The 21,873-nt window shown below is 41.3% G+C and overlaps 1 protein-coding gene across 6 annotated transcripts in view; it reads left to right on the forward strand.

Moving 5' to 3' along the window:
- Nucleotides 1-5,673: 5,673 nt before the first annotated feature.
- sgip1a (SH3GL interacting endocytic adaptor 1a) overlaps nucleotides 5,674-21,873 on the forward strand; it is a 75,087-nt gene continuing 58,887 nt past the window's right edge. For 2 of the 6 annotated variants that reach the window (XM_041934685.1, XM_041934686.1), the window contains exons 1-4: nucleotides 5,674-5,796; nucleotides 9,987-10,083; nucleotides 15,531-15,673; nucleotides 19,798-19,842. In XM_041934685.1, coding sequence (XP_041790619.1) covers nucleotides 15,622-15,673; nucleotides 19,798-19,842 — 97 coding nt within the window. In that variant the 5' untranslated portion in view covers nucleotides 5,674-5,796; nucleotides 9,987-10,083; nucleotides 15,531-15,621. Of the gene's footprint in view, nucleotides 5,797-9,986; nucleotides 10,084-15,530; nucleotides 15,674-18,822; nucleotides 18,990-19,797; nucleotides 19,843-21,873 lie in introns of those variants that run through there. The other 4 variants (XM_041934687.1, XM_041934690.1, XM_041934689.1 and 1 more) reach the window with 3 other exon arrangements.

The following is a 21,873-nucleotide window of genomic DNA, read 5'->3' on the forward strand; positions in this document are numbered from 1 at the left end:
CTTCTCAACCAGGTGTCGCAAACACTATAGGTAAAGTTTTGTGCAATCAGATTTTAAGTTGCTGTAAGAATGAAGACACATTTAAAGCTGTAGATTGATAAAAGAAGAAAGACACACACACATGCGCACACATACACGCACACGCACGCACACACACACACACACACATGCACACACACACACACACACAGGAGATAAAGACAGAGGGGGAGAGAGCAGCTGATGTAACTTCTTTGAGCTGAATAGACGAAGGCCTCGTTGAAATGTCGGGTAATTAAATTTAAGATTCCCGAGCCCACACGTTGTTATTACACAATGGTGCGGTGACAAATGTGGATTTCTTAGAGTTTCTATTCTGTTAACCTACGTAGAACTGTGCCGTTTTCTTTTTTATAACCGCCTAAAAAACATCTTTGCTTGAACAAAAGTGAAACTTTCATTTCCCCATTATCATTTCAAGAAAAAGAAAGGTATTTTGCACGTACACTGTTTTCTACAAATTAAAAAGCTTTAAGCACTTAATTGCCATGGGAGACAGGAGGGTCACGTCACCCCCAATATATAGAAAATAGAGATTTGCCCCCCAGTATAATGACCACTTATCAAATACCTCCGAAAGCTAAAGGAATGCTCTGTAACTGTAGAATGACAACTATAAAAGTCTGGCAGTGAACACAGCGTGTATGTAAAAGAATGCGTACAGTCTCTGAAGGTATGGGGCTACATACAGGGACAATTAACAGTCTTTGATATCAATAGAGTCATTAGGAGAATTGAAAAGTCTTGTTAAGGACTTTTTTGTGAAACAGGTGGACCAGACCATACACTGCTGTCTGTTTTAAGGATTGTAGTGTTTTAAGAATTTACACCTTGCATTGGTTTTATAATGTGGCAGAGAGTGACTGAATTAAGGACTCTGAAGTGAGAGATGGCACAGACAGGGTACATTCAGTACCCGATCTGTTCAGCATCCCCTTATTGTAACATTTATAAGGACCACAAAGGGTTAAATATCTTCTCTTTTAATGCAAATTATGTGGCTGCTGCTTTTGCGTCATTGTGGTTTTATAGATGGCTGTAGGGCCAGCTGGGTCAAATACTGCTGCTCTCAGACGAGTACACTGTTAAAAATGACAAGCTTGGTAATTGATTTTGATTTGCATAAGGAGTTATTGAGCTGTCTTTCGGGATTGGCATATCACTTTGTGAAATGAGACCTTTTTTTCCCCTTTCAAGACATTCAATTGAATAACAAAAGAAAAAATGCATTATCCGAATGAAAGAATTATTTGTTACTATATTATACAATGCTTTGTTTTGCTTTTCATGATTTCTTGATTGTGTCATTAAGGCAGCCCTTTTGTGCTGCAAGTAAACGAGTAAAGGTGTATGGTGAAAACATCAGTAACAAACAAACTCATAAAATGCACTGTTAAAAGACAAAAAGCAGCAGTTGCTACAGTGGCTTCCAGGGAAAAGGCAACACGATGCCCCTCTTGGGTCCCCAGAGGCTGCATTAGCCTTGTAAGTGAAGCAAGTAAATCAGTCTCGTGATGGATACATGTGGCTATTTCTATCCCCCGAGCCAATTAGAGGAGAGATGATGAAGTGGCTGAGGGTGCAGGGAAACAGCACTGTCAGTCTGTTTAAAGATCCTCGGCGAGTCCTCATTGTGCTTGTGAAAGCAATGAGAGAACAGGTGGACACAGGTGGCAGCGTTTTGGGGAAATGAGCCTCCACTTCTAGCTTATACCCAGAGCACTGTCAATGTTTGCTCAGGTGTTCAGTGGTGCTCACAAACAGGCGAATCAAAAGTCTCAAACAAGCTGCAGTACATCCAAGATTGCACCAGATAAAAAGGGGTCCAAGTTTAGCTTAGGCCCCTGCCTGGAAGGAGCAGTGGGGTGGTGGAGGTTGGGCCTGAGAGCTCCACAGTCATCATCTTGATCCTGAGAGCAAAATGCTTTCTCTTTCTGGAAACGGTCTGCCATACAGTAAACAGCTGGTTCCTAAGGCTTGAATGGTCACCTAGAAGATTCTTCTGTACAGTTACAGTGTTCACAGAACAACATGGTGTCAAGACAGGTTTGTCAGTTCACTAAACTCCTCAGATTACTGCAGCATGAACAAAACCTCTGGGAACAGAACAGTAAGACTGATATGATGCTAAGACTTTCTCAGTGTGCTGAATGTTTAGATACAGACCACAGGAATACACCACAAATCCTACTGGGACATGAACAACACAATGGTCCAGGAAACTCGGATGATACATTTAAATCAGGTATTGATTGCTTCCAAAAAAAAAAAAAAAACAAGAAACATGTTTAGCTTGGACTGTGCTGTTCATTGTAGTCCCAAACAATTTAGTATGGTAAAAGATGTGAGTGACATCAGCACCCCTTTCTGCCTCCGCAGATCCATGACCTCAATACAAAGTACTGACCAACCCAGTCTCTGAGAAGTGAACGGCAGTGGTGTGACCTGCGTGACCTGGACCAATCCACTCAACAGAACTGCCCATCTATTAAAACTCTTGCTTTGAGTCACTGACACAAACACCAGTGAGTAATCATCTGAACTGGGGGAGAAAAAAAGCTCCTAAGAGCTACAATGAGGAATGCGTGTTTTTCTGTAGCGTGACCAATTTCACAGTCGTCTTTGTTTCCCTTTTCTCTGGTTCTTCCACAGCTGTGTCACTAAGCCCTTTGGCCATATTACTCTAAACTTTATAAATAATTTGTTGCTCTCACGCACTCTTCCCAAATCATAGAGGTCTGTAGCACATGGGAACAGTTCTTTGGCTTACGCAAGTGTGTGTGTCTTTCACTCATTGTTCTCTCGTAAAGCCATTCCTTCCAGTAATCTCCTGTACTTCAGAGCATTTATAGTTAATGACAGGCACACACAGGTCAGCTCCAGGGCTTGAACCTGGGTCACCATTAGACAACGCCACCATCACAAATAATATCTTTAATGGTTTTCAAAAGTATTACATCATGTAAATAAATGCCTGTGTTACCTACAGCATTACTCTGGAGGCTCCTGTTTGTCAAATCCAATTTATTTATGTAAACCACATGTTTGTCGAAGAGGACTTTGCAATCTGTACCAACGCTTTATCAACTTTGACTCAACTTAGAAAATTTAGAGCAGAAAATGAAATCAAAAACTCTCTACCAGGAGAAATAAATGGCAGACATCATTAGAGAGTGCAACAAAAGAAGTCTCGCACATAGTACAGAGCACACAGACCAACTACAATACAGGGGCAAAAAAATATAATATGCAACAAGGACACCAAAGTATCAGAGCTACAAGCACTAGATAAACAAAATGTAAAAAACGCAGACCTCCAAATTTCAAGATTCAACTGAGGACTTCATGCATAGACAAGTGTAGCATTAACTTGCTGCAGAAAGCTAAAAAGCTGAAGGCAGAGTGCTTAAAGTGTGTGGAGTGAGAAATCTATATCAGTCTTAACCAGAGACTGTCTAAGGTTTAGACTATAGAGATTACAGACACCAAAAATGTCCCAAATAGATCTTTTGGTATTAACTAACTAGGGTAACTAAAACATAAATAAGCTGTCAAAAACTTGTTGCAAATTTAAACTTAATGCAAATGATACCCTTTACTAACCTGAAATTACCTGGTTACCAAACTGATTACAATGAAATAAAATTAAAGTAAATTTATTTCAGTTTTTATTTATTAGCTATAAGCTATCAGGTTAATTTATTGTCATTTTGTAACACAAGGGTGCACAATGAAATGAAAGTTGTAGCCCCCCTCCATGAGTGTATATATAAATATTTGTATAAAACTAAATATATAAAATCTAAAACTAACAAAAACACTCAGAAAACTAAACTAAAACGAAATCTAAAAGTCAAAACTACAGTAAAATAAAAAGTAACTGAAAATTTCAAACTGTTACAACCCCGCCTCACATACATTCATGTACATTCAAGCCACCTCAGCTGGCTCCTCTCTACGTGGAGGAGCAGCGGCTCTACTCTGAGCTCCTCACCCTTTCTCTAAGGTAGCGCCCTGCCACCCTGCGAAGGAAACCCATTTCAGCCGCTTGTATCTGAGATCCTGTTCTTTTGGTCATGACCCCAAGTTCATGACCATAGGTGAGGGTAGGAACATAGATTGACTGGTAAATCAAGAGCTTTGCCTTTCAGCTCAGCTCCTTCCTCACCACAACAGACCGGTACAACGCACCGCACCTGTCAACACATACATTCACACATGTGATAAACACTGTAGTTAGAGAGAATTAACTTGTGGGCTGTGTGTGTTGACTGTTTCTACATCTCTATTTCTATTTTCAATTTCAGCTCAATTTTGCACTACCCCTGTTTTCTCTGTGTACTGTTCTTGTCTCCCTTCCTCTGCCACAATTTTCAGTGCAGGAGCTCTGATTTATTGAGACGGGTTGAACTGAGCATGTGCAGTGGCCTGGTCTGGCCTCAGAGAGAAGAAGAGAGGAGAGGAGAGGAGAGGAGAGAAGAGGAGAGAGGCAACAAACCTGGGTGAAAGCTGTGGTTGAAGACATCTTGGGCTGCGTTTTGAACCCATGTGTCAGTCCTCAAAATAGGCTCTGGGGCACAGGCAGTGATGAGTTTCAAATATCCAGCAGTGGCATCATCAGAGCTCTAAGTGAAACAAAGAAAAGGAGAACTCTCAAAACTGAAGTAAAAGTACATTTCAGTATGGACCACACTGTTGATGACGGACGCAGGGCAGAAACAACAGGTGATTATGATTAGGACCTTCTCAGATTATTCTTTGACTTTTATCTTCAGCGAACTGTTGTTTCTAGGTAGGATTATTGAGCAACCTTACTGCAGTTAAGCTGTGCCTGGTAGACAGACAAAGTTGTCCTCAACAAATTGATCAGCGTGTGTTGACGTGAGTACGAGTGTGTGTAAGTGAGTGAGTATACACGTGCAGAGTGGGGATAGCATAAGATCGTGACAGAGAGAGACTGCCAGCCAGAGAGGAGACGCAGTGAACTGGAATTTTGACAGGGTTTTTCCTCCCGCATCCTATCGCACGGACGACCAAGTCCGCTCTGTCATCAGGTTTCCATGGCAACTGTGGTGGAGTTGAATACTGAGACGCATTCTCCAGACATTTCTCCGTGGGATAACATCTCCACAGCTACATGCAGACTACGTCTTGTACAGCAGATACTGACACAGATAAACCCTGACACACACATGCAGATTCATGCTGCTAAAGATTATAACTGTAAATATGGAATGCAACTGAATATAGAAATATACTTAAATATATTACTACTGCAATCCAGGGGCCCAGTTTTACATTGTAAGGGCTGAGTGTGTGTGTTTGTGTGTTTTACTGTATATCGCAATTCAAAAATATATAGCGCTGATGATAATATGATAATAATCTGATTGATGTTTATTATAGATGATGGTTAGATCTCGTATTTATACTAGATAGATGCACACAGTATATCTAATAAATGAGTAAAATCTAAATGTACACTTTACATTTTCTGAATTGATTAATGTGGTGTACAAGGGCCGTTTTGTTCATCGGAAAACAAATAATGAGTAGGTTTGCCAACAGGCCCAGCATGTCCCCTCTTTCCCTGCGCACACGCACAGACAGACACACCCATCGCCTCTAGGCTTCAAACACGCATGGCCGTATGTCCAGAGCAAAACATGCGGCGGAGTACTGCATGAATACTTTTCAAAACAAACAGCCTTTTCCATCCGCATGCTGGTGAAAGAAGAGTATCGTCACGCGGATCAGGTACAGTTTGCATGCTTTGGGGCCAAGTTTTGTGGCAGACGCTGGTACAGACATTTGGAAAAATCAAATGCGGGTGAACAGGGAGGGACGTCCTCGTTATGCAACAGTATTGGGCTGCACGTCAAAATGTTCTGGTTTGCCGGAGGAAATTTCTCTCCTGGACTACTCTGGATTAATTATTAACCGAGGGGTTGGGTGAGGGGCTGGCCAGGTGCCTGGACCAGCCCAATTAGCACAACACGTCTTACAGTTAACACGTGGCATTTAAATCTCAATTCAGCTCCTCTGCTTCACCATAGGTCCGAGTACATACATTTTCTAATAAATTACCCCAAAGCAGTATGTAGCATTATGGTTGAAAAGGAGCTGATAGTTGTCTGTCCTTTTTGGGTACACATGCTGACCTGTGCTTGTTGCTCTGCTTTTAGCTAGACTGTGGAGCAGTAGATTGCGCCCCTTACACAATCATTTGACATCTGTTATTTTTGACGTCTGACACCTGACATTTTCTTAAATGAAACGTTAATCTAAAAACGAGGCCCACATGTAATTTTACAACACTTGCCGCTGTTTAGAATATATTTCCAGATCTCCAAAAGACTTATATCCAACTGAAACAAACATATTCCACATACTACAAAGTGAGGAAGATTTTTAAGAAGTTTCCTAACTCCTAACCATTGAAGGTCTAACGGTTACGCTAACCGGAAGTGACATCTCTTTGCTCATTTTGTCGTAGAGGGATAGATATACATTAAGAGTCTGAATACAACCTACATGAATCATTATAACTTTAAAAGCAAACTTAAAGTTAAACAACCTACATTGACCGGGTGATAACAAATTATGTTTATGCGTCACGCTAGTCAAGCAAGGAAAGGAAAGGAAACAGGTATGTCACTTCCGGCGACCATCTTTCACTGGCTGAAGGAAACAGTCGCGATTCTGTGAAAGAGTTGACTCTTTTCTGCCAGTTTTGGTCGAGTCAAGATATGTTTTGTTGTCAGCGAAACGGAACATACTTTGCCGAATCAAAAGCTTGTCCAAATAACGGTAAGTGCTGCTTGTCCCTGTAAAAAGAAAACAGAGGCTAACAGATGTAAAATGCAAATGTCAGTGCAGCAGTTTTAACCAATTTAGCTTAACTTTTTAAATGTAAAAAGGACGGTTCACACTAGCTACACGAGAGACCTAAACGGGTACAACATAGTGCCTAAATTAAATTAGTTTTAACTAAATTATAGTGTAACATTTTACCGCTCTGTATTTCAACTGCTGTTCAATGCTGTCCCTCAAGTTTATGCAAGGAAAAATTCTTACTGGCTAAAATAATGGAGAGATGTGTAGGTAGCTAACATCATACTGGGCAAAATTTTACCAGATATAGTAGTAGGCCACTGTGGCTAAACATAAAACTAACTAGGTAGCTAAAGGTGTCAGGATGCTGATCAGTTGGAGGAAGCCATTTTGCACTGCCACCATGAGCAAAAAATATAAAACTGACTCAACTTGAAAGTAGTTTGTTTTGTGCTAATTTACTGTTGAAATTGAAAGTGGAGCAAGTCTTGTGTGTGGTAAATGCTAGAAATCTATTATAGTAAATGAAATCATTTGAGACAAATGTATTTACGGTAAACTATGTACCTTCCTCAGAGCTGCTGATTGGACTTGAGCACTGTTCCTTCAAGCATGTAGACCCTGTACAGCCTACATCCTAGAAATGTGACAGGAAGCTAGCATTTGTTTGGCAACTGGGATCATCCTTTATCACGCTTGTCTGAGTGATGGAATTGAATGAGGTAGTGAATGCGTATTGCAGTTTCCTGATATAGTTTGCCGTCACTTTTTGTCCATGAAGTGTCCTGCCATGGTTTTTTTAGGGTAATGATGAAATGTTGAGATACTGTAATCCAATTATAGCTTTTGACACATTATAACTGTAGTCAAAGATAAGTGTTTGTTATTAATCTCTTGAACATTTTGCACTTCACAGGTTCAGGAAATGGAATCACATTTGTGCAAAACCAGGAAGACTTGCAAGGTTTCCATTGGTTTTTAAAAATGCTTACAACAGCACAATTTTCACATGTTGCTGATATCTATATGAGGTTAAAAGACTAAGAGTGACTTGTTATGGATGCTGTGCACAGTGTAAATACAAGTTATTGTCCTTATTTAGTGTCTTCTTTCCAATCATGGATTGACAGATGAACAACACTGGTCTTCAGTCTTCAGGTTGATTATGGATGTTAAGGGAGTGCTTCAGGGAATACAAACCACTGTGGTCTTGACACAGTTTGGTCCTGATTTTAGTCATGTAGAGCCTGAAAGTCATGGTACTGACAATACTCTAAACACAACAGTGACAATCTAGCAACTAGTTGAAGTTTGTTACACAATGTTGCAATCCAGCATGTGAAAGCAAGCACTGGAGAGGGGAGTAGAGAGAGGAGAAGGGAACACAAGACGGATCTGCTGTTGTCACCTGAAACAGCTGAGTAATTATGTTTTGGCACCAGCGTACTCTAGTCAATTCATTCAGGTCGATTGGCCAAGCTCATTGCATCATGAGGTTTGACACAACTGAAAAATAATTAGCATTTGTTTGGGAAATTAACGATCATCTTGATTAATTACGCTAGGTATGTTTTGTAAGAGCTGTGGTGTTGGTGCTAGGGGAGGGTTCAGTCTAAATACCAGAGGCCAGATGTACGACATCAGCATGTGATGATATTTGTGTCCAATCAAACTATTTTGTTAGTTAAACTGAGCAGGTGTTGTTGCATGTGATGATTCACATGGAGCTACACCTGAGTTCTGGGTCTGGCTTCCATTCTGACACTTCTATCCTGTATCAGGACCAGCATGGACCAGCAACAGTAATAAAATGAAAAAAATAATAATAATTTCACAGTTTATCTGATGTTAATTTGAGGCTTCAGTAGTCTGGGTTTTACTACAAATTTACTCCTAACCACTATTTCGAGACAGGCTTGAAAATGAATGTGGTCCTATCTTTTAAAACAGTGGCAGAAGACATTTAACAGTTGTCTTTAAACAAATGCTTAATATACATATTAGATGTAGCTCTTGCCTTGGAGCTGTCATGTTGGGGCAGTTATAATATCCCAGAGGCCTGCTACAAGTGCGAGTGTTGAAGCAGAGTGAGTTCAAGTAGAGGTTCGTGATATGTGGGAAAAGTTGTGGGGGAGAGAAGGCATTGCCAAGCTTGAGAGAGATGAGTGAGGGATGAGGTTTCAGTTTTAGGTGGACTTGGAATTGGCCTGGGAATTCAGCCTGGGAAAGTTTCTGAGCTCTATTTCCTGTGTTGAGCTGCGAAAACCCTCAAATGTAGCATTACCAGGCAATGAATTCTCGGCTCTGCCCATGAAGACAGTACTGTCCTTGTGTTACACTGCCTCACAGCTCACACATATTAGAAACCTTAAGAATAGTTTCAAATAAAGTAGCAGAGCCACAACTGCCAAGAGCATTTTAATGCAACACAAATAAAGTATTCTACATGTACCTTTTTAAGTTTTGCAATACATTTCAATATTATTTCTATGAACACATATAGAACATATGTTGCGCAAGTGTGGTGGAAGACAGACATGTAGCAAGCACAGACCTGTTCAGACCTGTTAAAGTTTTGCGAGTCGGAAAGGTTCAAATAAATAAGGGACTTGCACTGTACAATATGAAATTTTGATTATTCTATGTGACACTCCTTGCCCATTTTTGCTCAACAAAAAAAAATTTCATTTAAAAATAATATAATAAAAAGTTAAACAAATTTCCTTCTTACCAAGGATTGTTTGATTTTTGATATTCACAGTGGAAGAAACGTCGCTACAAAATGAGTATGCAGGTTAAGTAAATGGGCAACACTCCCGTGAAGTTTTGTAGTATCTCTCTGTGCCGTGAATCTATCCTGAATATTTGAGCTAATAGAAATAAATATAGAAGTAAGAATGTATCCTCAGCAAAGTTGCATTGGAGAAGGAGTGGGTCATTCATGCTGTTTTTGCTGTGGATTGTTAATGGGGGAAGCCTTATGTGTGGTGAATACTGTGGAGGAGCATTAATAGTTCATGGTACACCTTTAAAACAATTTCTGGGACCTATAGTCAGATTATGTATATTTTGGTGTTTAGTCTAATCAGGTTAGTTGTTTTTTTGTGTTGCAGATCACAAACAGACCTTGCTGACTGAAAAAGTGCAGATCTTCCCGGGACTACAAATTCCTTAAACAGCCAGTATCAGAATTAGAGCTTTCAGATTGAGGTAGGTGTGCTTTATAACTGTGCGTGCGTGCGTGCATGCGTCATACACCTCAATATTAGCACAGGCCTCAATGGCACGTTGCAGTCTCCACAACACTGCAGAGAGTTCAGTAGTGTAGCAGCCAGCTAAAAAACAGCAGACTGCTCCTTTACTGCACAGCAGAGGATTGATGACACCTTTGCTTTGTGACCTTGGGCTTTGGGAATATTTGCACTGTGTTCTGGCTTTTTTAGATTAAACTATTAATTGTATAAAAAGAACCAAATATTGAAAATAATAATTAGTTGCAGACCTAGTTGAGCAGAACTCAGAGCTATCAATCATTAGAGTGTTCATGCCATCTCAAGACCATCTGCCATATTGGGCCTAAACCTATGAGTACTAACACTCTCCTAACAGTGGCCAATTCCTTGTGCTCGGCTTTGTTTATGCACTCACTGTTACACAGTTAATTAAATTACAATAATAAAAGAGCTGAATAATGTTAAAGTAATTGCTATATACTTCCAGGAATACTCATCCACTTATACCCATTACACACACACACACACACACATATGTAAAAACACACTTGCACATATTTTTTCCCCGTAGTAAAAGATTTCTACTGATCCTTTATGCTCCTGATTCAGGAAGTGTGATGAATCTATGGATTGTTCTCGGTCCTGGTTGGGTTCATAGCCTACATTTAGTCCTCTAAAGAGAGGGAGAACAAGAACACCACCATGATCAGTTTGTGAACCTTACAAACCTGACAAAATATACCATATATCATGACTTTGAGTCTGCCTCATGACCTACCACATCACGTCAGAGGCAGGATCATTGTTCTCACTAGTGAGCTATGCTGTCAGATAGAGCAGATCTTAAAAAGCTACACTCCTATTTTAAGATGCCTCATGAATTATGGGTTCAGTTTTAAATGCGTCATAGGGAGGATCTGGGCTCCTACCAGCACGTCACAGCACACAGAGCATGCGCACACACACACACACACACACGCACACACAGACAGACACAGTAACCTGTATCAGCAACTTTCTCGTGGGTGTCCAGCCAAACCCGAGTAAGCCAGTAAGTGTAGGCAAGTGTTTTTCTCTGTCATTTAAAAAAAAAAAAAAAAAAATTATTTATGTTGTCCAAAACTAATTTACCTACAGGGTCTTCTGACACACCTGTTTTGTTTCTGTTCCCACCTTAGCTTTAGGCACTTGAGTCATTTAGCTGAATGTCTTCTTTACAGGGGTCATTTACCAGTTAAACAGAACCAAACCTTCCAAATCAAATTTATAGTAAGTTAAAATGTATTGAACTTGACAATCTGTTTGAATTATCCAAAGAAGCTATTAGGGAGTATAGAACTCATCCCTGAGCTATTTTCGGTGTCTTTAAAATACTCCTTTGAAACTCCCTGCAGTGACTTCATCTGGCTCCATTCTGTCAGCCTGGCTGTCCAAGCAAAGACCGGTACTCTCGGGAGTGGTCTAATTTAAACTTCTCCACTGTTTATAGATATAAGCTGATTGTATAGCAAGTTTGGGCTCTGTTTATTTAGGCTAGGGCCCTGTGTGCAAATGGTAATTGGTGTGAGTAAGAGGGGCTTATCGAACTGGTGTTGACATCCTGGAGACCATTAGGGAGACCACAGACCAGACCGGCCCAGTATCAGAGGGGTGAGCTCATCTTTTCCATCCCAACTTCTGGGGCTGGAGGGGAGGACTGGATTTTCAGAAAGGTCTTATAACAGGGGGTTGACTTTGGATGGGGTTTGGGGTCAGAGAATGGTCCAGACTGACAGTATTTGTTATTAAACTGGTGCTTAAGTGCAGGGAAGCAGTGGGAAATATAGTCATACTATAATTTCAAGTGTCAAGTCTCCGCAAGTTGATTTTCATTTTGTACTGAACTGACCCTGTCTAAATGTGCCTTTAGGTGGTTGGTACAAAGTCTGACTGAATATCCTCCAATGTGACCAACTACTTTATCTATAACACTTGCTAACTAGCTAATTGCCCACTGTCTGATTGGTCGCCTGGCCTGGCACCAAGGAAAGCGCATCAGTACTGTTTGTCCCAGACAGCCATGTCATGAAGTTCTTTCCAAGCTAACTCTTGCTTTCAGTACTTACAGTTATGAATCAAGATAATACCCCCACCAGCATCAGACTGAACAAGCCAAATTCACCCAGGATGTGGTTGTCAGCCTCCTCAGCATCATTAAGTAATAAGGAAGTGGGTGCTAATTACACAGAAAACCTTGCCTCATGATGTAGTGTGTGTGTTCCTGTGTATTTTTGTGCTTGACCCACTGGGCAGGGCAGCTAGTGGGGTAATGACACAGAACAGTATGTCTGTTTAGCAGTACTAGCAGTCTGAGAGCATCACGAGTGGCTGGATGGCACGTAGGCACTCACATGGCACCCTGCATCACCACGCCTTATCACCCTACATGCTTTCCTCTACCACTGAGTGGAGTGAGTTGTTTTGGTTTGACTGCACTCATTGCTGCCTAATCGGTGAGTGGGTGTTTGTGTACATTTAATGACTGTTCCCTAATCATCATCCCTCATCAGGGCACTTTGGGGCTGGGCAGAGATGGAGCAGGGTGGAGGTTTGCAGGGATGTTGCTCCGACAGTGTGCAGGAAATGGCACAAGGCCTTGGGACATGAGACGTGAGAGTTGCTACATGAACCCAGGGAAGTCCCAGAATAGAGATGACGTTAACTGAGAGGCATCATATCTGTACTCCTGTTAAATAAGTAGTGACAAAGGTGTCACATGTGAGGGTTCCTTTAATTGACAGAAGACAAATTGCAAAGAAAAACAAAAAATGTTTACTATGGAAATATATAGTGTACAGTGAAAGGTGACTGCAGAGCATGAATGAATACGTTACTGCTAGCTGGTGTGTCAGTGTTACTTAGGTGTGAGTGCACCTGATGATTTGATTGTAGGAGAAAAGTCGTCATTCTCTCTTCCTGTTGGCTTGGTTCACCTCACTGCATGGTCGTGTGCCACAGGGCTTTCCCTGCTCCTCAGTGCCCTGCTCCTGTAGTGCTGAATTAGTGTCATCATCCTGCTCACCTCAGTAAGTGTGGCAGAATATAGTACCTTGTTGAATTGGTTTCCTTTTTCCCCATTCTTTTTATTACAAATTTCAGTGCTTTTTAAAGTTATAAAGATGACACAAGGTTTGCTTCCTTATGTAGCATTCCCCTCCCTTTTGTTTAACTTTTTCTGTTGAGGCCTACAGCCAGCTGGTCCATCTGAAGAGGCAAAAAAAGAGAGAAAAATTACTAATCTTTTAAATATTTTAATGATTAGTGGTACAGTCTTTAAACTGTCATTAAATACAAATGTCCATGCTATGTTCTCGGAGCCTAACTTGATGTAAACATTTTGCTTATTTTGACTGACCATCAGCCAGAAAACCATAATTTAGTTTATTATGATATGAAATGGAGAAGAGCAGCAAAGCTGCTCGTGAGAATTTTGGATGGATTTTTTGTTAATGATCAAGTATCACAGTTGCCATTGATTTATTTGTTGTTTATCTGACTAATCAATCAGCAAAATGGGTCATTAGCTGTCACTAGCTGTTTCTGGTGCAAAGGGAAAAGTATAATTTGTTCAAAATTGCTCTCTTGTTTGATGGGGAAATTAAGCATAGAACTAGAACACATGATAAATGATCAGCAATTCAGGGACCTTGGATCGCATCACCATACCTTATTCTTCAATTGCCAGATGATAACGGCAGTTAAATGCAGCTTTCCCTTCCTACCTGTATTCATACAGTAACAGAGTGATGACACATTTGAAGTTGTCTTGTGGTTTTGCTGTCTGTGAAAACAACAAACAGATGCAGAGAGGCATCACTGAAAAATGGCCAAATTGGAGCAACACTGCACCCCACAGGCAAAAGGTATAAGCAAGGTGGAGAGAAAGTAGGTCAGAGGGAGGAAGGTATAGGGTGTATGTATGTGGGTGAGGGGTAACAGATGCAAGGTGCAGGGTGGGAGAGAGGGAACAAGAGAGGTAGATGGGGTTTCTTTAGCATCTTCTGCTTTTGAAATAAACAGTCTCACTACAAACAAGTTTCTGCCACCAGGCAGGTACATGAAATATGCCAGTAATAAGAGCATCCTTGCCCATAGTCTATTTCTGAATGGTAAGTGCTGTCTGTCTAAATGCCAAGGAGGCTCCTCTGCTCTCAGGAGAGAGTGTTTTACTGAGATAAGGACCAGAGAACATGTAGCTATGTGTTTGAAAATGACAATGAAGTGAAATGTTGTTGGTGTCACTGCAGGTATCAAGCTTCTAGATTAAAGCCAAATTATTTTAGCCCACCAGTACTACCAGAGGCTGTCATAGCTAACATGGCAATAGTTTTGCAGTGCTCTAGTCTGAATGTGATTGTGCTGATGCTGTATCTGCATTCCTGGAAGTCAAAAATAGATTCTGGTTTTTAGCAAGCTTTTACATTCCTCTTTTTACTTAATGTCCATTAGTGTGTCTTTGTGATACTACTGATGCCTGTGCAGACTACATGTTTTATTATCCTTGTACTGTTCTTAAAAAAGGAAATTAACAGCAGCTCTAGAAGTGGATCAGACATGGAGGGATTGGAGAGGTACAGCATATGGCTGGAAAAAGGGCACTGTGTTAAAGTGACCAGCAGATGGTGCCAAGAGCATGTAATTTTGGGGTTCTTGAAATAAAATTCCTGGTCCAGTTTAAATGTAGTTTCTACTGCCAAATGCCGTTCTTAGCTATCTAATTATTAGTGCACTACCTTACATTTAAAAATATTTAATTAAGCATATTTTTAGTTCGTTTTGTACTAATATACAAACACATAAGATCATGTAAATCATCATGCTTTTAAGATTTTAGGATAGCAAACTTCATAAGAGGAAAAATTTTGACTTTCTGTATGTGTAGTGTAAGACCCATCTTCGAGATGCACTGTCATACTGTTGAATAGTTTGGGATTTTTTAAATATTGTCGTAAAAGTGTGGTAGAGGTACAAGGTGACGTCATCTAAAATCTGTAACATATGTAACATGTACTGTCTCAAATATTTGTCTTCTGTCAGTATATTGCAGAATTTGTACATGAATAGGGAGAACTATCAAGTGGGTGGGTGGTTGGTTGCAAGTGCAAGTGTGTGTGTAGGTCGGTGTGTGTTTGTCTGCCTGTACTGCAGTAAAGGACATGTTGACCTTCACTGCCCGACTTGCCTGGACTCATACCCCACTGTGCCAAATTACTATTCAACCCACAGGTTATGTTCCTGTGTAGTCGTGTGTATGCTTTCGCCCGCACGCTTGCAATTGTTAAATCATATGCTGGTATCGGCATCATCCTGCACATCCTCTGAGCAGCTCAGTCTGGCAGAGTCCTTGGTTACTCCTCATTCTCGTCTCCCTCTTCTCTTTTCCAGTGGAAAACCTTAGGCATCCGTTTGTCCTCTCCCTTCTCACCCGTCTTCCTGGCTGGGGTGAGAACAAGGGGGTCCATGGAGAGAGCTGTAAATGGCTGAGGAGCTGTGTACAGGCTGGTTTCGGATCGTTGCAGGTACAATAGGTAAAACCCCTTTCTTGACCTTTCAGTACAGCACAGCACCTCCTCAGCAGTGTGAACGTGGATTGTTGCTGTAGCAGAAAATAAGGGCTATAGGCCACTTTTCTTCTCTTTCATCTTGTTTTATGTCTGTATATTCTGTTGTGGTTTACTGTACATTATCTGATGCCTGTGGTGAAATGGGTGATGTATTTCTTTTTGTGAGTGTACTGTATTTTACTGTAGTTGTAAGTCTGTTTGCTTGTGGCTGGATGTATTATATGTAGCCATTTACCTACACTTTTTTGCTGACCGTTCTGATATTGCCATAGCGCCTGGATATGGGCGTTGGTGTGTTTAACCACATTTGTATGTACACTGTGAGTTTGCATGTTCACCATGCAATGTGTCCTCTGAGAAGGTGCATGAGGGAACACTCTGGCACTGTCATTCAGAGATAAAAGAGAGAAAGACAGACACAAGTGGGAAGCACTACATATTCCCATGGCATCTAAACACATCTCATTATTTCCCTAAAGCTTCTGGATCTTCTAGACTGTCTATGCATTGCCTTTTTTTCTTTCATTTTTCTTTCCAAATGTCAATTCATATAGTATAATATTTGATACTAAAACTGATTGATTTAAAACAACAACAACAATATGCAGTATGAGGTTACATGTAAAATCCACTGGCCTGTAATGTAATGCATTAAGATCTTTGCTGAGGTCGCCTTGATTTATCTGTTACAACGTCATTATAAGGTTATGTTAATACTCATTTTCACTATGTAACAATAGAGATATATATATTGTCCTCAATTTATATTTTTGAGCTTCCGCTTCTGATAGAACAGCATTAACAACAGGAGCTGTGGCTGCACAGCTGTAGAAAGCGCTGTCGGTCAAAATTAAAAAGTTACGAATTGACATGCTGAGGCATATTAAACTTATTCTCTGTTTTGGGTCTATTTGCAGTAGGCAACAATTGATTAAACATATATAATGCAATTGAATTTGTTTCTGACATATTTGTAGAGCCTTATCTATGTGGTTGTAAATTAAAATCTCAAAGATTTCAGAGTCTTTTAATTAAAAGCATGTTCACTGAACCATATTATTCACTATTCAGGTGATCTGTACTATATAAAAAAGTAATCAAAATCATGTGACATTTAAGTTTTTTCCTGACACTTCATTTTTTTTCTGAATTTGTTAGCATGCTTTCACAAATGTTTTGAAATATGAATGTACTTGGCCATAAATGGAACATCTGCTATGTTATTCAGAAATTGCCAAGTTATCTGCAGTGATTGGTTGGTTGTGATTGTCTATTCCTCTTCATAGTAAATTGCATAATGGTGAGTTGTGTGTCTTTTTAAAGGCTGCTCCACTCCTACAGTTCCAAAACAGAGCTTATAGGGCATTAGGCTTTATTTAGCAAATCCCCCTCCCTTCCTCCTCCCTTATTCTACATTCCTCCAGTAGCTGGCATTGCAGCATTTGTCAGCTGCATAATCACTATGCCTATCTCTTCATTTGGACATGTAAATGGCCAAACGTCTGCCTAGTTGCCACATGACTGTCCCAGTACAGTTTATGGTATTGCAGTACACTGAGCAAGTATCCACAATATTTTTACCTCCTCAGCAGTGAGGTCTTAACTCCAACACATTGGTAAATATCTCTCATGATTCCAGTGAACACTAGATGGCAGCACAGGAGAAGATGCTGTTGGTCTCGCAGTCAAGGGAATTAGCAGGAGTGAGTCAAGAGGAGTGATGCCGAAGAAAATGGGAAAGGGAAAGAGAAAACGATGAGAAATAGAGATGGACAGAGAACAGAAAATTTGGTAGATAAGAAGACAAGAGAACGGGAGATAGCAGGAGAAAAACAAAAAGGGGAGTGGGCAGGGAAGTCACTAAATACAGCTTGGGAGTTGGGGGAGAGAGAAGGATGAGAGGGAGGGGAATTAAAGCTGGGGGCAGGGTGGCAGGGGTGGGGACCATCTCTTCAGGAGCATCTGCTGGGTGTTAAGACAGAGGAGCTGGATAAGGAAAGATGGACAAATGAAAGGAGGGAGGAGGCAAGTGACAGAATGAGATAAATAGAGTCAGCTTGGCAGAAATAATGAGGTGAAAACCGGGAAAAGGGAGAAATCAGTAAATGAAAAGGAAAGAAGTGGTAAGTGAGAGAGAGGGAGAGATCGGGAGGGCGGGAGCCACCATCACATGGACTTCGGCATGATTTGGGAGGATTTATTGGGCATGGAGTGGCACACGGCTGGCTCTTGTTAATGCGTGACTAAGGACTTAGAGATAAAGGGAACAATTGACACTTATTTATTCCTCTGGTAGAAATTAGTTGCCATAGATTATAGGATTTCTCATAAACATACATTATACACAGTATACATCCATATGTATATATACAAAGTCATCTATGTGAACACACATGCACCATACACATTGCTTACTAGGTCAAGGATAGAGAGTGGCATTGCCTATTCGCAGATTAATGACTGCACAGCCTGACACCCTCTAGGCCTTCCATAGAAATGCCTCAAAAAGTGATCATGAATAGAATACTACTGTGACTACAGGGATTCTTCTATTACAACTAACAATAAAAATAATAATCCTAATACTAATACTAATGACAGTATACTCAAAGTGCTTGCTGCATTCATTTCTGGTTCATTCCCAGATTTCAAATAGTATCATTTCACTGTTTCATTTGTTGTAGTTGTTGTTTTGCAGGTTCGCCTAATTGTCAGTCTCCTCTGCTCTTTGGTTTGTCCACATAAACATTCACCCCTCCTCTCTCCCTCTTTTTCTCTCCACCCTCTCATTGATAATTAATCAGCAAACAGACAGACACAAGCACACACCCCTCTCCGGGGGCTGTTCTGTCATCGGCCCTTCCTGCTCGTTGGTTGCAGCTGTAGCCTAACGTCACGCTGATCGACTCGTCGCGGTGCAGTGGGAAAGCACGGAGACAGAAAAAGACAGCAGAGGGAAACAGGCAGGCAAAGAGAGGGGAATGTGGGAGGGGGTAGAGATGGAGAGAGAGAGAGAAAAAAGAGAGAGAGAGAGACCACACCTTATTCCAAAGGGGGCGGGACACCACAGGCAGGGACACACAAGCAGCTACTACAGGAATAGTCACTGTGCAGGAGGGTGCAGGGCAAATATTTTGTGCAGTGCTGTACAGAGTTTACGTATGTGTTTGTCCTCAACATGGGTTGTCACTTGGCTCACACCTGCATGATACTCTCTCCGCGAGCAAATAATTAATGTCATTCACCTCTGGGCAGGCTCGGCATACTGCACTGACATAAGGTAGGGGAGGGGTGGCTGTGTGTCTGTGTGTGTATTTAGCGTATTAGTGTGCCTGTATTTACATACCTTGTGACTTTTTCTGTTTCTCTTGTTTGGACATGTAAACGTACGTGTGCATTAAGTGTATGCACACAGTTATTGGTCAAGCAAGAGAGGTTACTAATGTAGCATTCTCTTGGGCCGTGGTGTCAGGAGATTCAAGCTGTAAGCCATGTGACTCCACAAAGAGTGGCCAGGATTGGCTGAGGCCATCTCTGACCTCAGCAACTGCCTCCGCCCCTCCCCGACACTACCACCCCCCCCCCCCCCCCCTTGCCAAACACACATACACACACATAACTCTCCCTCCCTCCCTCCCTCTCTGTCTCTCCGCCTCCCTCCCTCTCTCTACCCTGCCTCTTTTATTTATTTCTTTTCCTCCAGTTAGCTTTCCCCCCACCTCTCAGCATCCTCGACTGAATGTGTAGGTTAGAGCCGCAGCAGCAGCAGCAGCAGCAGCAGCAGGAGCAGGAGCAGGAGCAGGAGCATCCTCCATGGCTTAAGCCCCAGCTCTGATCGGCAGCTATCCCGGGCAGGCCCTACCCCTTTCTATCTCTCTGTATCTCTCTCTCTCTCTCTCTCTCTCTCCCCCTCTCCCTTCTGGGCTAGTTGACAGGCGACGTCTGGGGGTGTCGGAGGCTCACAGTTAGCCAGGGCGTTAGCCACATGCACACGGCTGCTCTGCTGCCCATCAATTCTACTGTATCTCTGTGGTAACCGGGGGCTTCTTCTCTTCTCCTCCTCCCCACACCTCCTGCTTTCATTTCAGGCTCCTTGGAGATAGAGGAATGCAAATCTGCAACCATGATGGAAGGTAAGATGATTTTTAAATTATTATTATTGTTATTATGCTGTCCCATTTTTGTTGTAATTCAGGGTAATCTCCCTTTATGCCCTTGTCCTACAGCGCTAGCATGCGTGTGTGGTTGGGAGATTCAGATGTCATAAGCTGCCCTGCTATTTTGAGTGCATACATTCCAGTGACTTGCATGTTATTCTCAAGAAAAGGGTACAGCCACTGAATGTCTACCATAGAGGCACAATGGCGAGGCTAATTGAACCGTGTATACCTTTGTGAGTGTGTGTTTGTGTGTGTGTGTGCGTGCGTGCGTGCGTGTGTGCATGCATGCATATGTCTGAGTGCCCCCCAACCCCCCTTTTCCCGCTTCCCATCGTAAAGGATTATTTGGATTTATTGTGCAGGAGGGCTTATGTGCCCAGCTGGCTTACTTGTATAAATTCTCTTTGTATGGTATACTCTGAAGCATATACACACTCACAGTACCGTATGACTGCTGTGTATCCACTCCCGCTACATTGCCATTTTACCCAGCATTCGTGTGTGGATTGCATGTCTGTAGGGGTCGGTGCATGTGAATATTTGTACCCACCCATGGTTGGACTGATCCCTCTTTGTAGGGTTGAGCAGGGTGAGGAAAAAGAGAATTGATGACTGTTTGAGTTTCATGTCTCTTTAATTGATGACATCATCAGGGGAAGGGGGAAGGTCAGTGATGGAGGGGTGAATCCCTACAGCTCTGCAGCTGGCATACGAAAGCCTTCATCCATCCATCTGTTATATGATATCTTTTATTTCTTATCTTTCATATTGTTCAGGCATCCTATATTCAACAACTACTCTGTTTGCCCAGAACTACCTAAATATAATTGACTTTATTGAGTGAACCTTGAATTATGTAAGCTTTCATCATCCACGATACATAGGTGAGATTTTGAGGCAGTGAACATGGGGAAATGAGGATCAAATATTTAATTTAAAAAAAGTGTAGATGCTTGCTTATAACCTTAACCTCCTGTAGTAACATACGTTTGCTTAAAGACGTTATTTTTATGTCCATTTTCCAAAAAAGCTAGATGATGTTGTCATTGAAGCAAGTTCATTTGGGTGCATTTAGTAAATGAATTCCATGTCAGTGTATCTGCTGGTAAGGAAGAATGTCATTAACTTGTCGTCTGGTTGTGTTTGTGCGTGTGTGTCTATCAGTGCTTCGAAAGGAATCATGTAATTGCTGCACTGTGATGTGCTGTTGAATCTCAGCGATTTCACATCAGAGAATAAAAAAATCTGTTTCCTAGTAAGGGTGGGCAATATGGGCTAAAATAATGTAATAATATTTAAGGATCTTTCCGTGATAGTGATATTCTTGACGATATGACAAAGAATGGAGTACATATTCCCAAAGACTTGGCGATGCTATGCTGAGTCAGTGTAGTTTGTCTGCTTGCTCACAATAGAGTAATTAGAACTCACAATATCTACAGAGCTCTCCTCGTTCTCAGCCGGGTTCTTCTGCTTGAGATGGCGAAATAATTTGTTGTTCTGTTCACTTTTGTTGTTACAGTCTTCTTGCACTTCTTACATATTGCTGTGGTTTGTTGTACATCTAATCTTTTGTAACCAAACCACTTCCACACTACTGAAGTTGCTCCCCTTTTTGGACCTAACTCTTCCACCTTGGAGCCGGTGGCAATATTACTTTCAGCCATGCTTGTATTTCAGCTATTTTCACGTAGATTTTTATTATCATATTAAAAATTATACCGATATTACTGTGAACGATATGATATGGCACTCTATGGCACTCACCCTATTTCATAATAACATAGCCAGCCATAGCCAGGTCATATAAAATTAGGAGTGCATTTAAAGGGAATCAGGCTAATTCACTCTTTCAAACATTATTATACTCTCAGGGAAATTTGGTCTGCCAAAAGGTAAAGAGGTTAACGCAGACCAAACAATACATCAATACAACAATATTATCAAATTTACAGTTGTTGAAATGGATTATTGCCACCTGCCAAACAAGAAGTTCTATGTCGA

This window comes from Chelmon rostratus, chromosome 4, assembly GCF_017976325.1.
Source record: "Chelmon rostratus isolate fCheRos1 chromosome 4, fCheRos1.pri, whole genome shotgun sequence".
NCBI lineage: Eukaryota > Metazoa > Chordata > Actinopteri > Chaetodontiformes > Chaetodontidae > Chelmon > Chelmon rostratus.